This window comes from Pseudorca crassidens, chromosome 1, assembly GCF_039906515.1.
Source record: "Pseudorca crassidens isolate mPseCra1 chromosome 1, mPseCra1.hap1, whole genome shotgun sequence".
Lineage (NCBI taxonomy): Eukaryota > Metazoa > Chordata > Mammalia > Artiodactyla > Delphinidae > Pseudorca > Pseudorca crassidens.
The window spans coordinates 182,396,211-182,415,554 of NC_090296.1; the positions used below are offsets into that span (position 1 = coordinate 182,396,211).

At 36.1% G+C, this 19,344-nt stretch overlaps 1 protein-coding gene across 27 annotated transcripts in view; it reads right to left on the reverse strand.

The window, feature by feature from the left end:
• CCDC7 (coiled-coil domain containing 7) overlaps nucleotides 1-19,344 on the reverse strand; it is a 331,505-nt gene that overhangs the window by 233,838 nt on the left and 78,323 nt on the right. For all 27 annotated transcript variants that reach the window (XM_067702677.1, XM_067702668.1, XM_067702526.1 and 24 more), the window contains one exon: nucleotides 16,892-16,946. In XM_067702677.1, the coding sequence (XP_067558778.1) occupies nucleotides 16,892-16,946 (55 nt within the window). The remainder of the gene's footprint in view (nucleotides 1-16,891; nucleotides 16,947-19,344) is intronic.

Below are 19,344 nucleotides of genomic sequence, written 5' to 3' on the forward strand. Positions count from 1 at the left end.
GTTTGGAATTGACATGTACACACTGCTATATTTAAAATGGATAACCAATAAGGAACTAGCACAGGGAACTCTGCTCAATATTCTGTAACAACCTAATTGGGAAAAGAATTTGAAGAATAGATACATGTATATGTAGCTGAATCACTTTGTTGTACACCTGAAATTAACACAATGTTGTTAATCAACTATACTCCAATATAAAATAAAAAGTTAAAAAAAAAAAAGTCCCCGGTTTTGATTCTGGTATAGCAGAGCAAGTTCCTACTGGACAAACCCTGCCACACATAACAACCACAAACTCTAAACAAAATACAAATATCAACACTAGAGAGCAAACAAGAGTAGGTAGATTCTTGAGAGAAGCTGACACTTGGAAGAAGGGAAAAGTCCTACATAAGATCCTTGTTTTCCAGCTTCTAATCTGAGGGCAAACCCACTGAGCCAGGCAGAACCCTAATAGCTAATTAAAACAAACAAACAAACAAACCTGAGTTTTTAGACCTTACAAACCAGGGTACAGAGTTCAGGGCAACCACAGCCACTGGAAAGGTTAGGGGAAATCACACAAAGAAGGGAGCTGGAGACAGGGCGCCCCAAACCATTTGTATAAACTACACAAATCTACCCCTGACCCCTTAAGCATATATGCATAAGGAAGATTCTAAACAGCCTAGCAAAAGCTATAAGAAATTAAATGTGATTTAAGCTGCTGCCTAAATACAGAATTTTCATTTTGCACCCAATCATGTTAATAATAAATTAAAGCAAAATAAATAAACAAAAATAGTACCAATCATAAGAAGAATATAGCAGAATCCAGAGCTTCAACAACATGACATTCACAATATCCAAGATACAATTAAGAATTTTTTGAATCTGAAGAAACAGGAAAATGAGACTTACTCTTAAAAGAAAAGAAAATTTACAGGGAAGGTGGTTAAAGATGGGGCACAGCAAGAGCCTGGACTTACCTCCTACCATGGAATCAGCAAATATATACCTACATACAGATCAGTTCCCTCTGAAAAGAACTTTAGAACTAGCCAAACAAGTGCTCCACAACAAAGAATAAAAAGGGACTATATCAAGACAGGTAGGAGAGGCAAAGAAACACTCTCACCAGAAACCCTACCCCCAGCATGACAGCACACTTTAGAGAGGGATCTCACCAGACAGGCACTTTTCCCAGAGGAGCAAGAGATGCTTCCCATATCAAGCACCCTGGCTCCTGGGATCTACACCAGAGAGAGGAACCCCTGAAATGCCTTGCTTTGAAAACCAATGGGGCTGACATCCAATGGTCCCAAAGTGCTATAGAAAACTGAGAACCCCCTCCCCGCAAAGGGCTGACATGTGGTCTCACTCACCTGGAGACCCAGGGAAATAACAGCAGTCTGAAAAGTGTCATGATTATATGTGAAGGGGAGTCATTTTCAAATCTAAAAGCATCAGCTGGAGGGGTGGTGGACAGCAGAAACACTCCCCAGAAACAGAAGCACTGTCAGACACCATTATTGCACTCCCCACCTCATCTGCTAGCACAGGCTTACAGCTTGGATGCAGGGGTGAGCCAATCGTGGCAATACCCCACTGCACTACTGAAGCCAGAGAGCTCCAGAGGCTGCAATGTTCCCCCACTCCCTGCCTAGGATGGACAGGAACGAATGGTCACAGCATTTTCCTGCAACCTAGCTAAAGTCTGCAAGTGCAGGCAACTACTATACTCCCCCTTCCTCTGGCTGGGGCTGATGAGTGCAAGCAGTCATGGTATTTTCCCTCTCCCAGCCTAAAGCTGACTCAACACTCCCCTGCCCCCTAAGCTGAGGGTGGCAAGACTGAGAAGTCAGGGTCTAAACCCAATGCATGCACACAGACAAGGCACTCTCAATGCTGCATTGCTAAAGCCTGTGGGCAGGCAGTCAGGTCATTTTCCCATTGCCTTCCTGAAGCAAGAGAGCAAGACCCACCCCCTACACTCTCCAGCTACCCAGCTAAAGCCAGTGGGAGTACACAATCCACACAAGGGAAACCCCCTGATCACTTAGCCCCAGTGGCCCATGGGGCTGGTGTTCCTGAGTTCCATGGGACTGTAACTTGGAGACAGTTATTGGCAGGCCACCACCCTCAGCCTGGAGCTTCACCCTGAGGGACAGGCTTCAGGTTTACCACACTTTCGGAGGCTAAGGACACACTCCCAGGAAACGTAACCAGGGATACATCAGATTTGTGTACCCCCTTGGCCTCACCCCTTGACAAGACTCCCGAGAAAGGAGCTTATATACTCATCAGGAGCTTAGCTTTTTGCAAATGTTGCCCAGGGGACACCTCCAGATCTCCTGGTCTGGAGACCAGCAGGGATTACAATTGTGGCCCCACAGCATAGTATATATCTGCACACTTTAAAAGCTACTACCTGAGGGCCTAGCATCCAATCAACCTGAAACTAGGTGTTAAATCAGATTCCTCCCCTTGGAACACTGACAGGGCATGGCACACCATCGATAACAGAAACACTTCAAGAATTAATCAAACAGCACCCCCCACAAAACCAGGATGGGTAAATGTTCTGAATCCTGCTCTGCCCATGCAGTAAACAGGCCACAACTTGGCCAGGCAAGGGCCCCAAGCTCTACCTAGCCCACACAGAGACCTAGCTACAACCAGGACAGGCAAGTGACTCAAACTCAAGCCTTGGTTGCATCACAGCTGGTGGATGCAGCCCACTGTGAGGGATGCCCATGAAGTGCCTGACTCCTGCGGTCAGGGAAGATTGCACTTTTAGGCCACACAGAACAGCTCCTACACAAGGCCACTCCTTCAAGACTGCAGGAGGTAGTTACTTCCCCTAATACCTATAGACAAACACAGAGAGACAGGCAAAATGAAGAGACAGAGGAATATATGTTCAACACTATAGACCAAGGCGAATCCCCAGAAAAAGGCCTTAATAAAACAGAGATGACCAACCTAAAAGAGTTTCAACCTAAAAGATTTTAAAGTAATGATCATAAAAAAGCTCACCAATTTCAGGAAAGGAATGAATGAGCATAGTGAGACCTTCAACAAAGAGACAAAAAATATAAGAAAATACCAAACAGGAAGTTATAATGAACTGAAAAACAAGCTAGATGGGTTCAACATCAGAATGGATGAAAAAGAAGCAAAAATAAGCAAGTAGGAAGACAAAGCAATGGAAAACACCCAGAAAGAGCAGCAAAATGAAAAAAGAATTTTAAAAAGTGAGGATACCTTAAAGGACCTCTAGGACAACATTAAACAAAATAACATTTGCATTTATGGGGGTCCCCAAAAGGAGAAAAGGCCAGAAAAATTACTTGAAGAAATAATGGCTGAAAAATTCTCTAATCTGGGGAAGAAAACAGACATCCAGGTCCAGAAAACAAAGAGAATTCCAAATAACATGAACACAAAGAGAAACACACCACTATACTTTGTAATTAAAATGGTACAAGTTAAAGATAAAGAGGAAATCTTAAAAGCAGCAAGCGAAAAGCAACTTATTAGGTACAAGGAAAACCCCATAAGGCTATGAAAAGATTTTTCAGCAGAAACTTTGTAGGCCAAAAGGGAGTGGAATGACATATTCAAAGTACTGAAAGAGAAAAAGAAACCAGCCAAGAATTCTCTACCTGGCTAGGTTATCATTAGGAAATGAAGGAGAGATTAAGAGTTTTACACACAATCAAATGCTAAAGAAGTTTATCACCATTAAACCAGCCTTAGAAGAAATGTTAAAGGAACTTCTCTAAACTAAAAAGAAAAGAAACTAATTAATAGTAAGAAAAAATATGAAAGTAAAAATCTCACCAGAAAAGGTAAATAAATAATAAAGGTAGTGGATGGTTGGTTCACTTATAAAGCAAGTACAAAGGATAAAAGACAAAAGTAGTAAAAGTAATTAAAATACAATAGTCAAGGGGTACATAGAATTAAAATATGTAAAATGTGTCATGAAAAAAATATAAAAACCTTGGGGGGTAGTAAAAAATATAAAGCTTTGGAATGTAACTCATAATTTACTATCAACTTACAAGAGACTGTTATATACATAGGATGTTATATGAAAACCTCACAGTAACCTTAAAGAAAAAACTTACAGTGGATAAACAAAAGAAAATGAGAAAAAAAAGTAAAACTAAAGAAAACAATCAAATCACATGAGAACAGAGAAAGAGAGGAAGAAAAGAACAGAGAACTACAAAAACAGCCAGAAAACAATTAACGAAATGGCAATAAGTACATATATGTTAAATTTACTTTAAATGTAAAAGGACTAAACTCTCCATTCAAAAGGTATAAGGTGGCTGAATGGATTTAAAAAAAAACATTATATATGTGTCTATAGGAGACTCACTCAAACCTACCAAATGGAAGTGAAAGAATGGAAAAAGATACATGATACAAATGAAAACAAAGAGACAGCTGGGTAGCAATACTTACATCAGACAAAGCAGACTTTTAAAAAGACTGTAACAAAATAGATCAATCCAACAAGAGAATATGACACTTGTAAACTTTATGCATGCAACATAGGAGCACCTGCATATATAAAGCAAATATTAACAGAAATAAAGAGAGATATAAACAGCAATACAATAATAGTAGGGGACTTTACTACCCCCACTTACATCAATGGATAGAAAATTCAGACAAAAATCAATAAGGAAACACAGGCCTTAAATGACACATTCAATCAGATGAACTTACTAGATATATATAGAACATTCCATTCAAAAGAAACAACATACATTCTTTCCAAGTGCACATGGAACATTCTCCAGGATAGATCACATATTAGGCCACAAAACAAGTCTGGATAAAAGTAAGCAGACTGAAAGCATACCAAGCATTTTTTTCTGACCACAGTGGTATGTAACCAGAAGTTAATTACAAGAAGAAAACTGGATAAAAACACAAACACATGGAGACTAAACAACATGCTACTTCAACAACCAATGTGCCAATGGAGAAATCAAAGGGGAAATAAGAAAAATGAAAAACAACTTTCCAAAATCTATGGGACACAGCAGAAGCAGTTCTAAAAGGGAAATTCACAGCAATACAGGCCTACTTTAAGAAACAAGAAAAATCACAAATAAACAATATAACTTTATATTTAAAGGCACTAGGAAAAGAACAAACAAAGCAAAAGTTAGTAGAAGGAAGGAAATAATAATTATCAGTACAGAAATAAATGAAATAGAAGCTAAAAAAACCCATAAAAGACCAATGAAACTAAGAGGTGGTTCTTTGTAAAGAAAATAAAACAGACAAAACTTTTGTCAGAATCATCAGGAAAAAAAAGTGTGTAAATAAATAAAATGAGAAATTAAAGAGGAGAAATTATAATTGACACCACAGAAATACAAATAACCATAAGAGAACAGTATGAACAATTATATGCCAACAAATTAGACAACCTAGAAAAAATTTCTAGACACATACAATCTTCCAAGACTGAATCAGAAAGAAATAGAAAATATGAATAAACCAATTTATAATAATGAAATTGAAATAAAAATTCTAAAACTCCCAACAAAATTCCAAATGTGATGGCTTCACAGGTGAATTCTACCAAATGTTTTAAGAGTTAATACATATCCTTCTCAAATTACTCCAACAAATTGAGGAGGGAACATTTCCAAATGCACTTTACAAAGCCAGCATTACCCCAATACCAAAACCAGGCAAAAACACTCCAAAAAAGAAAATTATAGGTCAATATCACTGATGAACATAGATGCAAAATTTCTCTACAAAATATTAGCAAATGAAATTCAACAATACATTAAAAGGATCATACATCATGATTCAGTGGGATTCCAAACAGAGATGCTAGGATGGTTTAACATCCAAAAATCAATCAATGTAATATACCACATTAAAAAAAAACAAGGAATAAATATTACATAATCATCTAAATAGATGCAGAAAAGCACTTGACAAAATTCAACATTTATTTTTGATAAAAAATTTCAACAAAGTGGGTATAGAGAGAATGTACCTCAATGTAATAAAGACTATATACGACAAACATATAGATAACATAATACTCAATGGTGAAAAGCTGAAAGCCTTTCCTCTAAGATAGGAACAAGACAAGGATGCCCATACTCACCACATTATCCAACATAGTGTTGGAAGTCCTAGCTAGAGCAATTATGCAAGAAAAATAAAGTAATCCAAATTGTAAAGGAAGAAGTAAAATTGTCATTATTTGCAAATGATGTAATACTATTATAAAAACCCCCAAAGACTTCACCAAAAAAACTATTAAGGTTGCAGGATACAAAATCAGTATATAGAATAACAAGCTATCAGAAAGAGAACTTAAGAAAACAATGTTAATTACAATTGCTTCAAAAAGAATATAATACCTAGGAATAAATCTAACCAAAAATATAAAAGACTCATACCCTGAAATTTATAAGAATGATAGAAGAATTTCCACAAATGGAAAAATATTCTGTGTTCGTGGATTGGAAGAATTAATATTGTTAAAATGACCATACCACCCCAGGAATTCAATGGATTCAATGTAATCTCTATCAAAATATCAATGGCATTTTTCACAAATAAGAACAAATAATTCTAAGATTTTTATGGTAACATAAAAGATCCTGAATAGCCAAAACAATCTTGAGAAAAGAAGAATAAGCTGGAGGTATCACATCCCCTGATTTCAAACTGTACTACAAAGCTATACTAATTAAAACAAGATGGTACTGGAGCAAAAACAGACACACAGATCAATGGAACCGAACAGAGAGCCCCAAACTAAACCCACACTTATATGGGCAATTAATCTATGACAAAGGAAGCAAGAATATACAATGAGGAAAAGACTGCCTCTTCAATAACTGGTGTTTGGAATACTGGACAGCTGCATGGAATAGAGTCAAACTGGACTATTTTCCACACCATATACCAAAAAATCCACCTGAAATGGATTAAAGGCATAAATGTAAGACCTGAAACCATAAAACTTCTAGAAGAAAACATAGACAGTAACCTCTTTGAAACTGCTCTTAGCCATATTTTTTGTATATGTCTCCTCAGGGAAGGGAAACAAAAGCAAAAATAAACAAACGGAATTACATCAAACTAAAAAGCTTTTGCGCAGTGAAGGTATCAACAAAACAATAAGGCTACCTACTGAATGGGAGAAGATATTTGCAAATGATATATCGGATAAGGGGTAAATATCCAAAATACACAAAGAACTCATACAAGTCAATATCAAAAAGACAAACAACCTATAAAAAAAATGGGCAGAGTACCTAAAAAGACATTCTTCCAAAGAAGATATACAGTTAGCCAATCAGTTCATGAAAAGATGCTCAACATCACTAATCATCTGGAAAATACACACAAAAACCACAGTGAGATACTCCCTTATACCTGTCAGAATGATAATCAAAAAGACAAGAAATAACAAGGGTTGGGGACATCCCTGGCAGTGCAGTGGTTAAGACTCCACACTTCCACTGCAAGGGGCACAGGTTCAATGCCTGATTGGGGAACTAATATCCCACATGCCGCACAGTGCAGCCAAAATAAATAAATAAATATATATATAACAAGGGTTGGCAAGGATGTGAAGAAAAGGGAATCCTAATACACTGTTGGTGGGAATGTAAATTGGTACAGCCACTGTGGAAAACAGTAGGAAGATTCCTCAAAAAAATTAAAAATAGAACTGCCATATGATCCAGTATTTTCACTTCTAGGTATTTACCCTGCCAAAAAAATCCACTAATTCAAATAATATATGCACCCCTATGTTCATTACAGCATTATTTACAATAGCCAAGATATGGAAGCAAACTAAGTGTCCATCAACAAATGAATGGATAAAGAAAATGCAAGATGAACACACACACATATATACACATACACAATGGACTATTACTCAGCCATAAAAAATGGAATCTTGCCATTTGCAACAACATGGATGGACCTAGAGTGTATTATGCTAAGTGAAATAAGTCAGACAGAGAAAGACAAATACCGTATGATCTCACTTATACTATCATCTAAAAAACAAAACAAACAGACAAAATGAAATGAAAACAGACTTGGATACAAAGAACAAATTGGTGATTACCAGGTTGGGGGGAGTGAAATAGGTGAAGGGTATCAAGAGATACAAACCTCAAGTTAAAAAATAAATTAGCCATGGGGAATGTTACATACACTGAAGGAATATGGTAAATAACATTGTAATAACTTTGTATGGGAACAGGTGGTTAATAGACTTATCATGGTGATCATTTCATAATGTATGTAAATGTGGAATCACCATGTAGCTCACCTGAAACTGTCATAATACTGTACATCAACTATAATTTAAAAAAAAAACCCCACAAACATACATATACAAATTGCTTCAGGAGAAATGAAAGGGGAAAAATAAAAGAACAGACCTAAGAATTATAATATTCAAATATCAGTTCCAGAGGGATAAAAAGAAGAAGAAAGATAAACAATAATAAAATAAATAGGTAAATAAAACTTCCTTGAGATAAATTTTTAAATTTAAGATGTAATAAAAATTTCTAGACGTCAATGAGAAATAAGAGCAAGAAGTGGAGAGACAGGGTCCCAGAAACATCAAACTATTATACCCACCTGAAACCACTTACCCAAACTTTCAATGAGAGGAAAATAATATTCTATCTTGTTTAAGCCATTGAATTATATAGGATCTCTTTATATAGCAGTCCAGCCTATTCTCTAACTAATAAAGGTACAGAGAATTAAAATAACCTAGATGTAATTGAATTTTGTAAAGAGAGAAAATAAGAGGAGGACAGAAAGAAAGGGAAAAAATATATACCCCACTGTGGTAGACTACAAATAGCCATAAATTCTCTGCAGTAGCTCCCAAAGGTGAAATCTATTTCTTCACCCTTGAAAACAGGCTAGCCTGTGACTTGCTTTGGCCAATAGGATGCAATGCAAATAGCACTATCTGAGGTCTGAGTTTAGGCCTCAAGAAAGTCTTCCAGCTTTGTTTTGTTCTCTTTCTACTGAGAATCCTTCTGTAGACTACCCAGGGCTGGCCTCCTGGAAGATAAGACTAAAAGAGGTCCTATCTGTCCTAGACGCCCCAGCTGGGATTCCATACATACCATGCCTGCCCAGAGAGAACACCTATACAGCCACTAAGAGAAATAATGACTATCTGCTATTTTAAATCACTAAGTTTTGGAGTAATTTGTTATTAAGGAAAAGCTGACTGGTATATCTAGCAATAGAAAATGTGCACTATGTCATTAGAACATTTACAAAAATTGAATATTGTGTTGGATTACTTCCATAAATGGCTGCAGACAATTTCTCCTACTCTATGCCACTCCTCCCCCTGAATATGGACTAGCCTAATGACTAGGACTTCCTTACAGAATAAGCTGAAAAAACTTCAAGGGTTTATAATCCCAGCCTGTAACAAGCTTAACTGTTTTTGCTTTTGCCTGCTTGGTTCCCAGTCACCATATAAAGAAGCTTGGGCTAGACTAGTGAATGACAGGGCAACAGACATGTGAGAAAAACTATCTTGGACATTTCTAGCTCTAGCTGAGCTCCCACATGAATGCAGCCACTTGACAGACCTTAAGCAACATGACATCAAACAGAGACACTGCCCAGCTGAGTGCAGCAAACCCATGAATTGTGAGAAATAATAAACCATTACTGTTTTAATTCACTAAATTTGGGGGTAGTTTGATATGAAGTAATAGAAACACCTGCAAGCAAGGTGATGCAACAACAAAAACTAAAAACATTTAGCACTGGCTTTGGGTCCAGCAGGTAAGCAGAAGTTGAAGGGTGGTAAAGACACTATTGTTGGATACCAGAAAAGTAGGAAGAAGGCTATAGGTGAAGCATGGAGGAATGGCAAACAATCTGTTAGTGGAGGCTATAAAAGGCAGTGAGGTTGGAAAACTGATACTGGGAGCTGGAAAGGGGGGAAGGACTCTTTTACGCAGTGACAGAACAACTAACAAAACTCAGGGCTGGAGTAACTTGCAAGCTTAAAAACATACCTACTAAACTTGTGGATGTGGCTGAGGAAATTTCCAGCCAGAATGATAAAAGAACTGTTTCGCTTATATTAGGGTTGGATATATAATAAGGTACTGCAAAAAGAAAGAAGAGTTAAAGAAAGAACTGATCAATTCTAAAGCAAAAATTAGAAAATATATAGAGGGTCCAGGACACTATCTCTCGTTCTCAAAAAAAATTCTCAAAGAAAGAAATTACTTTAGGACAAAGATCAAAACCATGGTATTGACAATGAAATGTAGCTTCAGAGTAAAAGTCAAATCAAGGGTGTGCTATAAAACCCTTTGTTAAAATCTCAGAAAGATTTAAATATTCTTCAAAAATCCTCCTAATTAGACAAAAGAACTTATAATCTTGAGAGTACTGTCCTGCAGAAGCCTAAAACAGCTTAAGTAAAATAAGATCTATCTTAGAAAGAATCATGTATGTTGACTTTTGGGTAAAAGAATACACATATGACACCAATGAACTTATCTACGAAACAGAAACAGACTATAAACATACAGAAAAGACTTGTGGTTGCCAAGGGGTGGGGGAGGGATGCCATGGGAGTCTGGGATTAGCAGATGCAAACTATTATATACAGAATGAATAAATAACAAGGTCCTACTGTACAGCACAGGGAACTATATTCAATACCCTGTAATAAACCATAATGGAAAAGAATATGAAAAATAATATATATACATATATGAGTGTGTATGTATGTATATATGTATAACTGAATCACTTTTCTGTACAGCAGAAATTAACACAACACTGTAAATCAACTATACTTCAATAAAATAAATTTAAAAAAAAGAATGCACCACAATAACATACAGGGAAAACAGTTTTTAAGAGAAACACCATCATACTAGACTAAAAGGGACAGGGACATTTCAAAATGAAATCTCCAGATCCCTAATTTTTTATGAGCAGAAAGCAGGCTAAGAGAATTATTCCACTGCAAACATGGGTCATTTCTTACAGAAAAAGAATGATGAGTCAGACAGTGGATTCAATGTACCATACCATAAAATCAAGGGCTACTTATAAAAATGAATTAGGAAATCATTCCCAGGAAGCAAAACTAGACCCTAATCTAGGTACATTCCCCACCCTGAGAGTCAAGAGAACTAGTGACAAGTGTCTGGCTGGATTTCAGAATTGCCCTGAATCATGTGCTTTCTGTTTTCCCCTCTTTTGAATAATAGTGTCTCTTGCAGTCATCTTATTCTTTTCTCAGTAACGTGTTAGGCATGTGTTGGAGGGTGGTAAAAATACAATAAATTGCCTGTTTATTTATTTTTTTCTGCTACGTTTCCTGTGCTGTACAATATATCCTTGTAGCTTATGTATTTCATACATAGTAGTTTGTAACTCTCAATCCACTACCTCTATGTTGCTCCCCACTGTTTCCCTCTCCCCACTGGTAAACACTAGTTTTTTCTCTATATCTGTGAGTCTGTTTCTGTTTTGTTATATTTATTTGTTTATTTTTTTAGATTTCCAATATATATGGTAACATACAGTATTTGTCTTCCCTGACTTATTTCACTAAGCATAATACTCTTCAGGTCCATCTATGTTGTTGCAAGTGGCAAATTTTCATTCTTTTTTTATGGTTGAATAGTATTCCATTATATATAAATATATATATATACACACACATATATATATATATACCACATATATATATTATTGATATATATATATCAATAATATCTATTCATATGTTGATGGACACTTAGGTTGTTTCCATATTTTGGCTATTGTAAATAATGCTACTATGAACACACTGGGGTGCATGTATCTTTTAAATTAATATTCCTGTTTCCTTTGAATATATACCCAGGAGTGGAATTGCTGGATCATGTGACAGTTCTATTTTTAGTCTTATGAGGAACCTTCATACCGTTTTCCTCAGTGATTGCACCACTTGCCTTTTTAGATAACACATCTCCAGATCAAAAGGAGCTGTGCCAAGAAGCCTCATCCATATCTAGACCTGGTATAGATGATAAGATCTTAGACTTCAAGATAAAACTAGAATGTAATGAGATTTTAGAAGGAAGGGGTGAGTACATTTTGCATGTGGGAGAAATATTAACATGTAGCCAGAGGGAAGACTATCATAGACTATTTCCAAAAATGACCATCTATAATTTGTACCACCCCTACCTACATATGCCCTTTCTCCCATCAAAAAGTAGAATATATTTTCCCTCCCTTTGAGTCTGGGCTGGCCCCTAACCAGTAAAATGTGGGGAAATTATGTTCTAAGGCTTCTGAGTGCAGGTCTTAAAGGGTCTTGCAGTTTCTTTTGAGCTACTGGAGTCCAGCTTCTGTGTAATGATACGTGGGCTTGACTACTAAATGATGATCAACCACATGAAAGAAAGATTCAGCCCTTAGCCATTCCACTTACCACCAGACATTTGAGGAAGCCATCTTAAACATTCTAAAGCTGAATGAAGCTACATGAGTGACCCCAGTACAGCATGGAGCAGAAGAATCATCCCGATAAGCCCAGCCAACCCCAAAATCAATGAGAAATAATTAACTATTGGTGTAGTAGACCTCTATATATTAGTGTACTTTGTTATAGAGTAATAGAAAACTGAAATAAACATATGCACTTGACCACAAAACATACCTTTTAAAACTTTCAAAAAGTATGGACTTTCTATGTACTATTTTCTGATGTTAATTCTATAAAAAGGTAAACCAACAATGAAAAGATGAACTAAAAACATTTTTGTGAAACAAAGAAAAACTCAAACACCTATAAAATACAAATGAAGTTGTATTCAGTGAAAAATGTGTCGCCTCAATATTGTTTAACTGTAATTAAACAAATGTAAAAATAAATAAACTACCTATATAACTAATACAGATTTGAAAAGAAACTAAAAATAAACCAAAGACAAAAAGTGGTAGAAGAAATTAATAACAATAAAGGTTAGAGTAATTAAGTAGAAAACAAACAGTAACAGCAACAAGAAATAAAACAGTAAAATAGCTAAGTGAAACTCCAAAACTATTTTTATATAAAAATTATAATCCCCTGACAAACCTGATTAAAAGGAAAGAAAAAAAAACAACAAATACTTCTGTAAATGGAAAGTTAGAAATAGAGATACAGAAAAAAAAAATATAACGTAAAATTCAAGCAGTACACTTGAAAAACCATTAGAAATAGATAAATTTATATGAAAATATAAACTACAAAAATAGATGCACCAATAATCTCAAAAGGAATTTGGAAACTGGTCAAAGAACTACCATTTTTTAAAAGGCTCCTAGATAATTTTACAGGTAAATTTTACATAATCTTCAAATCATTTCTCCCTTTTAAAAAAGTCCTTTTTGAATTCTGACTAGAAATGCAGTACATTTATTAATTTTAAGGGATTAATATTTTTATAAAATTAAATCTTTCCATTTGGCAACAGTAAAATTTGGATTATAAGAAATGTTATTTACATTTCTATCTTAATACATTTAACTTATAATTAACTAGTTTATCACTGAGTTAAATTATTGCAAAAACTCTCTAGTTGTTCTCCCTGACTGCAAAATCCAATCCATACCCTAATGAACAACTAATAAAAAAACTATGTCATGTAAAAAAACTAAAATATAGTTTTACATGACTTATTAAAAAATTTTACAAACATTATACTTACTTGGACAGATAGATAATAATACCAACTGATTCTAATACCCATGCCTGCCTGAGGAAGCAAAACCGAATACATTTTCCCTATAACTGACCCTTGAAAAACATGGGGGTTACAGGAACCCACCCAACAGAAAATCCACATATAAATTTACAGCTGGCCCTTTGTATACATGGTTCCACACCTGCAGATTCAACCAACCACAGACTGTGTAGTACTACAGTACATATTTATTGGAAAAAATCCATGTATAAGTGGCCCCTCACAGCACAAACCCATGTTGTTCAAGGACTGACTGTAATTGCAAATGCTAAGCAGGATTCAGAGAGCCATGTTTGCAGTTCAGATTTCAGTACCAATTTGTTCTCTAAACTAAGCAAGTCACATTTTAGCTTCTATTGGTCTCTGTAAAATGGTCTAGATCAGTGATAGTTCATAATGAAGTTTTGGAGGAGGGAGATAAATTCCCAAATTCCTTTAAAATTCTCATTATATCCACAGAACTTCTCCAGAAAAAAGTATACCCACACAGAAAATTTTTATTTTAAATTCAGAAAAAAAAATTTAAATGACACTATCTGCTACAAATTGAATGCTTGTGCCCCCCAAAATTCATATATTGAAATCTAATCCCTAATGTAATGGTATTTGGAGGTGGAGCCACTGGGAGATGAATAGGTCATGAGGGTGGTACTCTCATGAATGGAATTAGCACCCTATAAAAGAGATTCTAGAGAGCTCCTCTGCCATTTCTGCCATGTAAAGACACAGCAAGAATATGGCCATCTATGAACCGGGAATCAGGTTCTCACTGGACACCAAATCTGCTGGTGACTTGATCTTTGGACTTCCCTACCTCCAGAACTGTGAGAAATAAATGTTTGTTATTTAAGCTACCCAGTCTAAAGTATTTTGTTATAGAAGCCTGCTATGGTCCAAATGTTTGTGTCCTGCCCCCAAATTCATTATGTTGAAATCCTAATGCCCACTGTGATCATATTAGGAGGCAGAGCCTTTGGGAGGTGATTAGGTCATGAGGGCAGAGCCTTCATGAATGAGATTAACGCCCTTATAAAAGGGGCCTGAGAAAGCTCTCCTTCTGCATATGAGAATACAAGAATTCTGAAAGCCAGAAGAGGACCCTCACCCCATCATGCTGGTACTCTGATTTTGAACATCTAGCCCCCAGAACTGTTAGAAATAAATTTCTGTTGTTTATAAGCTACCCAATCCCTGAAATTTTGTTAAAGCAGTCTGAAGGGACTAAGACATGGCCCAAATGAACTAAAACACTAGTTTCAAGACTTACAATATTAATTAAAAAATGGAATTATAATAAATGTTTTTAAAATACACACAAAATGCTGTTCTATATAAAATCACCTGGTATGGTAGGCAGAATACTAAAATGGCCTCCATGATCTCCATCCCTAAAGTTATGCTCTGTATAATCCACTCCTTTTAGTGTGAATACAACCTGTGACTTGCTTTTAGCCAAGAGAATATTGCACAGTGATGAGATGCCAATCCACTTACTAGACTGTATTATGTATTTGACCTGTGAACAACATGGGTTTGAACTGCCTGGGTCTACTTATACAAGGATATTTTTCAATGAATACTGTACCTATATTTTCATTTTACAGATCTTTATATCAACTAAGTATAGGGAAAAGTGTGTTCGATTAGAGATCACAATATGTGGAATCAAAAGAACTAAGGTTTGGGGCTTCCCTGGTGGCGCAGTGGTTGAGAGTCCACCTGTGCTCCACGACAGGAGAGGCCACAACAGTGAGAGGCCCGCGTACCGCAAAAAAAAATAAAAAATAAAATAAAATAAAATAACTAGGGTTTGAGTCCTGACTCTACCCTAGCTGTTTTGCCTTCCTGCCCTTTGGTGAGTCATTTATCAATTCCTTTGTTTTTGAGGCAGAGATAGCAGTATGCAAATTTTCGACTGTGAGGGAGGGGACGGCATTCCTAAACTCCATGTCGTTCAAGGATCAACTATATAGCTGAGGTGATAAGGTGTCACTCTCATGATCATATTATATTGCATGAGACTGTCTTAGCAAGAAAGAGAGACTCTTTGCTGGCCTTAAAGAAGAAGTGAGATGCTATAATGTAAACTGCTTATGGAGAAGGCCACATGGCTAAATGCCCCAGTCCTACAACTGCACAGAACTGAAATTTGCCACATCTACTTAAGCTTGGAAGAGGACCCCAAGTGACCAAAAAAAGCAGAGCCTAGCCAACGCCTTGACTGCTGTATGGTGAGGCCTTGAGCATAAGGCACAGATTAGCCATGCTCAGACTCCTAAGCCATTCAAAACTATGAGACAATTTAAATTGTTTTAAGCTGCAAAATGTGATGTAACTTGTTATGCAGAAACAGAAAACTAATACCATAAAGTTGTTCATTTTATACTCAGTATTTCAAGCAGTACTCTCATTTTCTTTGCAAATTTATGTTATTTGATTCTTGAATCATGCAGGTACATACTTGTAGGACACTTAAGTCCAGCCACTCATGGGATGAGAGTGACCAAATGGGTGACATGATGCTCTGATAGTTAAGAAGTTAACTTGTAGCAAAAGAAAGTTTACCAAAGACAAGATGAAACAAAGGGTTACTTGTATTCTTTTCATTGGATCACATAAAAAAGAGTGGGCTATATTTACAATCTCTGAAAATTTTTCCTATTTGCTTCTTGCATCTCTTATACCTTCTTAAAATAGATAGGGAAGCTATTGTTTTACCCATTTTAGTGATGAAAAATATGAAGTTCAAGTAGGTTAAAGGGACTTGTCCAATGTCACTTAACTAGTAAGTCTGCTCTGACTCATAATATGATGGTCTTTCCTCCATGATACTGCCTATAATTGAGTGAACTATGGTAATTTTCATAACCTTGACAGTAAATGTGTCTAAATTTACCATTTGGTTTTCGAAACTTGCTGAGAAAAGCCAACTGACAAGAAAGAAGTATCTTAGGAAGAAATTTAGTACACATATACACTCACAAACACACATACATACACACCTATATTCATATACATACTAATATCATCTATATATACAATTATCAGAGCCTTATTAATCACATTTAGATGCACAGAGAGAGATTCTGTGTTACCTGGACTTGAGGCATATCTTCTTTTACTTTAAGCTCTTTCACTACAGACTTCTTCCTGAAAAAAAAAAATGTTTTTAAATATATCATGATATTTTATGATATTTGCATGACTACTTTGCTTTCTTGATGAGTACTCAAACCATTTTAAAGAAATGAAATTTTGAGAGGTGCACCCAAAATGATGGAGTAGGAAGACCCCAAATTTACCTCCTCCCACAGGCACACCAAAATTACAACTATTTACAGAGCAACTATTGATGAGAATGACATGAAGACTACCAGAAAAGTAAAGATATTAAGAAGTAACCACAATGAGATGGATAGGAGGGGTAAAGACTCAGTATAGTGAAGACCCACATTCCTGGGTAGGTGACCCACAAATGGGAGGATAATCACAATTGCAGTTGTTCTCCCCCAAGGAGTGAGTGGTCTGAGCTCCACATCAGACTCCCTACCCCAGGGGTCCAACCTGAGAAGATGAGCCCCAAGAACAATATGCAAGCCCTGTTGGCCTCTGAAGGCCAACAGGGCTTGCATATTGGAGAGCAGGAGGGCTGTAGGAAACGTAGATCCCACTCTTCTGGGACATGCAAAATCTAACATGCTGAGTCCCAGCGTAGTGGTGGTAATTTAAAAGGAGCCAGGGTCAGACCCATTTGCTGATTTTGGAGAGCCTCCTGGAGAGGTCAGAGGCAACTGGGACTCCCCTTGGGGACACAAACGCTGGCGGCACCCATTTTGGGGAGCTCATTCTACCATGAGGACAAGGTGCTCTCAAGCACCATTTTGGAATCCTCCCTCTAGACTATTAGTACCAGGGGCTTACCCATTCACCAGCAGGCTGATACTAGCCCAAGGAGCCCCTGACCCCCAGCCTGGGTACCCAGCCCTGCCCACCAGCAGGCCAGCAACCACCACATGAGGCAGGATCTGGCACCCTACCTCAGGAAACAAACACACAAAATCTCAAATAAACAATCTCACCTTACACCTAAAGGAAGTAGAAAGAGAAGAACAAATAAAGCCCAAAATTAGTAAAAGGAAATAAATAGTACAGATCGGAACAAAAATAAATCAAATAAAGACTAAAAGAAAAAATAAAAGAGGTCAAGGAAACTATGAGCTGGTTTTGAAAAGTTAAACAAAACTGACAAAACTTTATCCAGATTAAACAAGAAAAAAAGAAAGAGCGGTCCCAAATAAATAAAATAAAAAATGAAAGAGAAATTACAACTGACACCACAGAAATACGTAAGAAATTAGTACAAACAATTATACACAATAAATGGACAACCTAGAAAAAAATGGATAAATTCCTAGAAATGTACAACTTCCCAAGACTGAATCAGGAAGAAACAGAAAATATGAACAGAGTGATTACCAGAAATGAAATTGAATCAGTAATCAAAAACCTCCCAATGAACCAAAGTCCATGACCAGATCAATTCAAAGGTGAGTTCTAACAACCATTAAGAAAGAGTTAACACTTACCCTTCTCTAACTATTCAAAAAATTTAAAGAGGAGGGAACACTCTGAACTCATTCTATGAGACAAGCATCACCCTGATATGAAAACCAGATAGAGACACCACAAAAAAGGAAAGTTACAAATCAATATCACTGATAAATATAGATGCAAAAATCCTCAACAAAATATTAGCAAACCAAATTCAACAATACATTAAAAGGATCATACACCATGATCAAGTGGGATTCTAACTATGGTTGCAAGGATAATTTGACATCCAAAAATCAACTAACATAATAAACCATGTTAACAAAACAAAGAATAAATATCATATGATCATCTTCATAGATGCAGAAAAAGCTTTTGACAAAGTTCAAAATCCATTTATGAGAAAAACTCTCAACAAAGTAGATACAGAGGGAACATACCTCAACATAATAAAGGTACTATATGAAAAACCCAAAGCCAACATCATATTCTACAAGAAAAAGCTGAAAACATTTCCTCTAACATCAAGAATAAGACAAGGATGCCCATCACCTTTATTCAACATAATGTTGAAACTGAAGTCCTAGCCACAGCAATCAGACAAGACAAAGATATAAAAGGAATTCAAATTGGAAAAGAAAAAATAAAACTGTCATTGTTTGCACATGACATAATACTACATTTACAAAATTCTAAAGATGCTACCAAAAAAGACTATTAGAAACAATAAGTGAACTCAGTAAAGTTGCAGGATACAAAATTAATATACAGAAATCTCTTGGGTTTCACACACTAACAACAAACTATAAGAAAAAGAAATTAAGAAAACAATTCCACTCATAATTGTATCAAAAAGAATAAAGTACTTAGGGATAAATCTAACTGAGGAGGTAAAAGACCTGAACCTGGAAACCTGTAAGAAAGTGATAAAAGAAATTAAAAATAACATTAACAAATGGAAAAATTTTCTATGCTTATGGAGTGGAAGAATTAACAT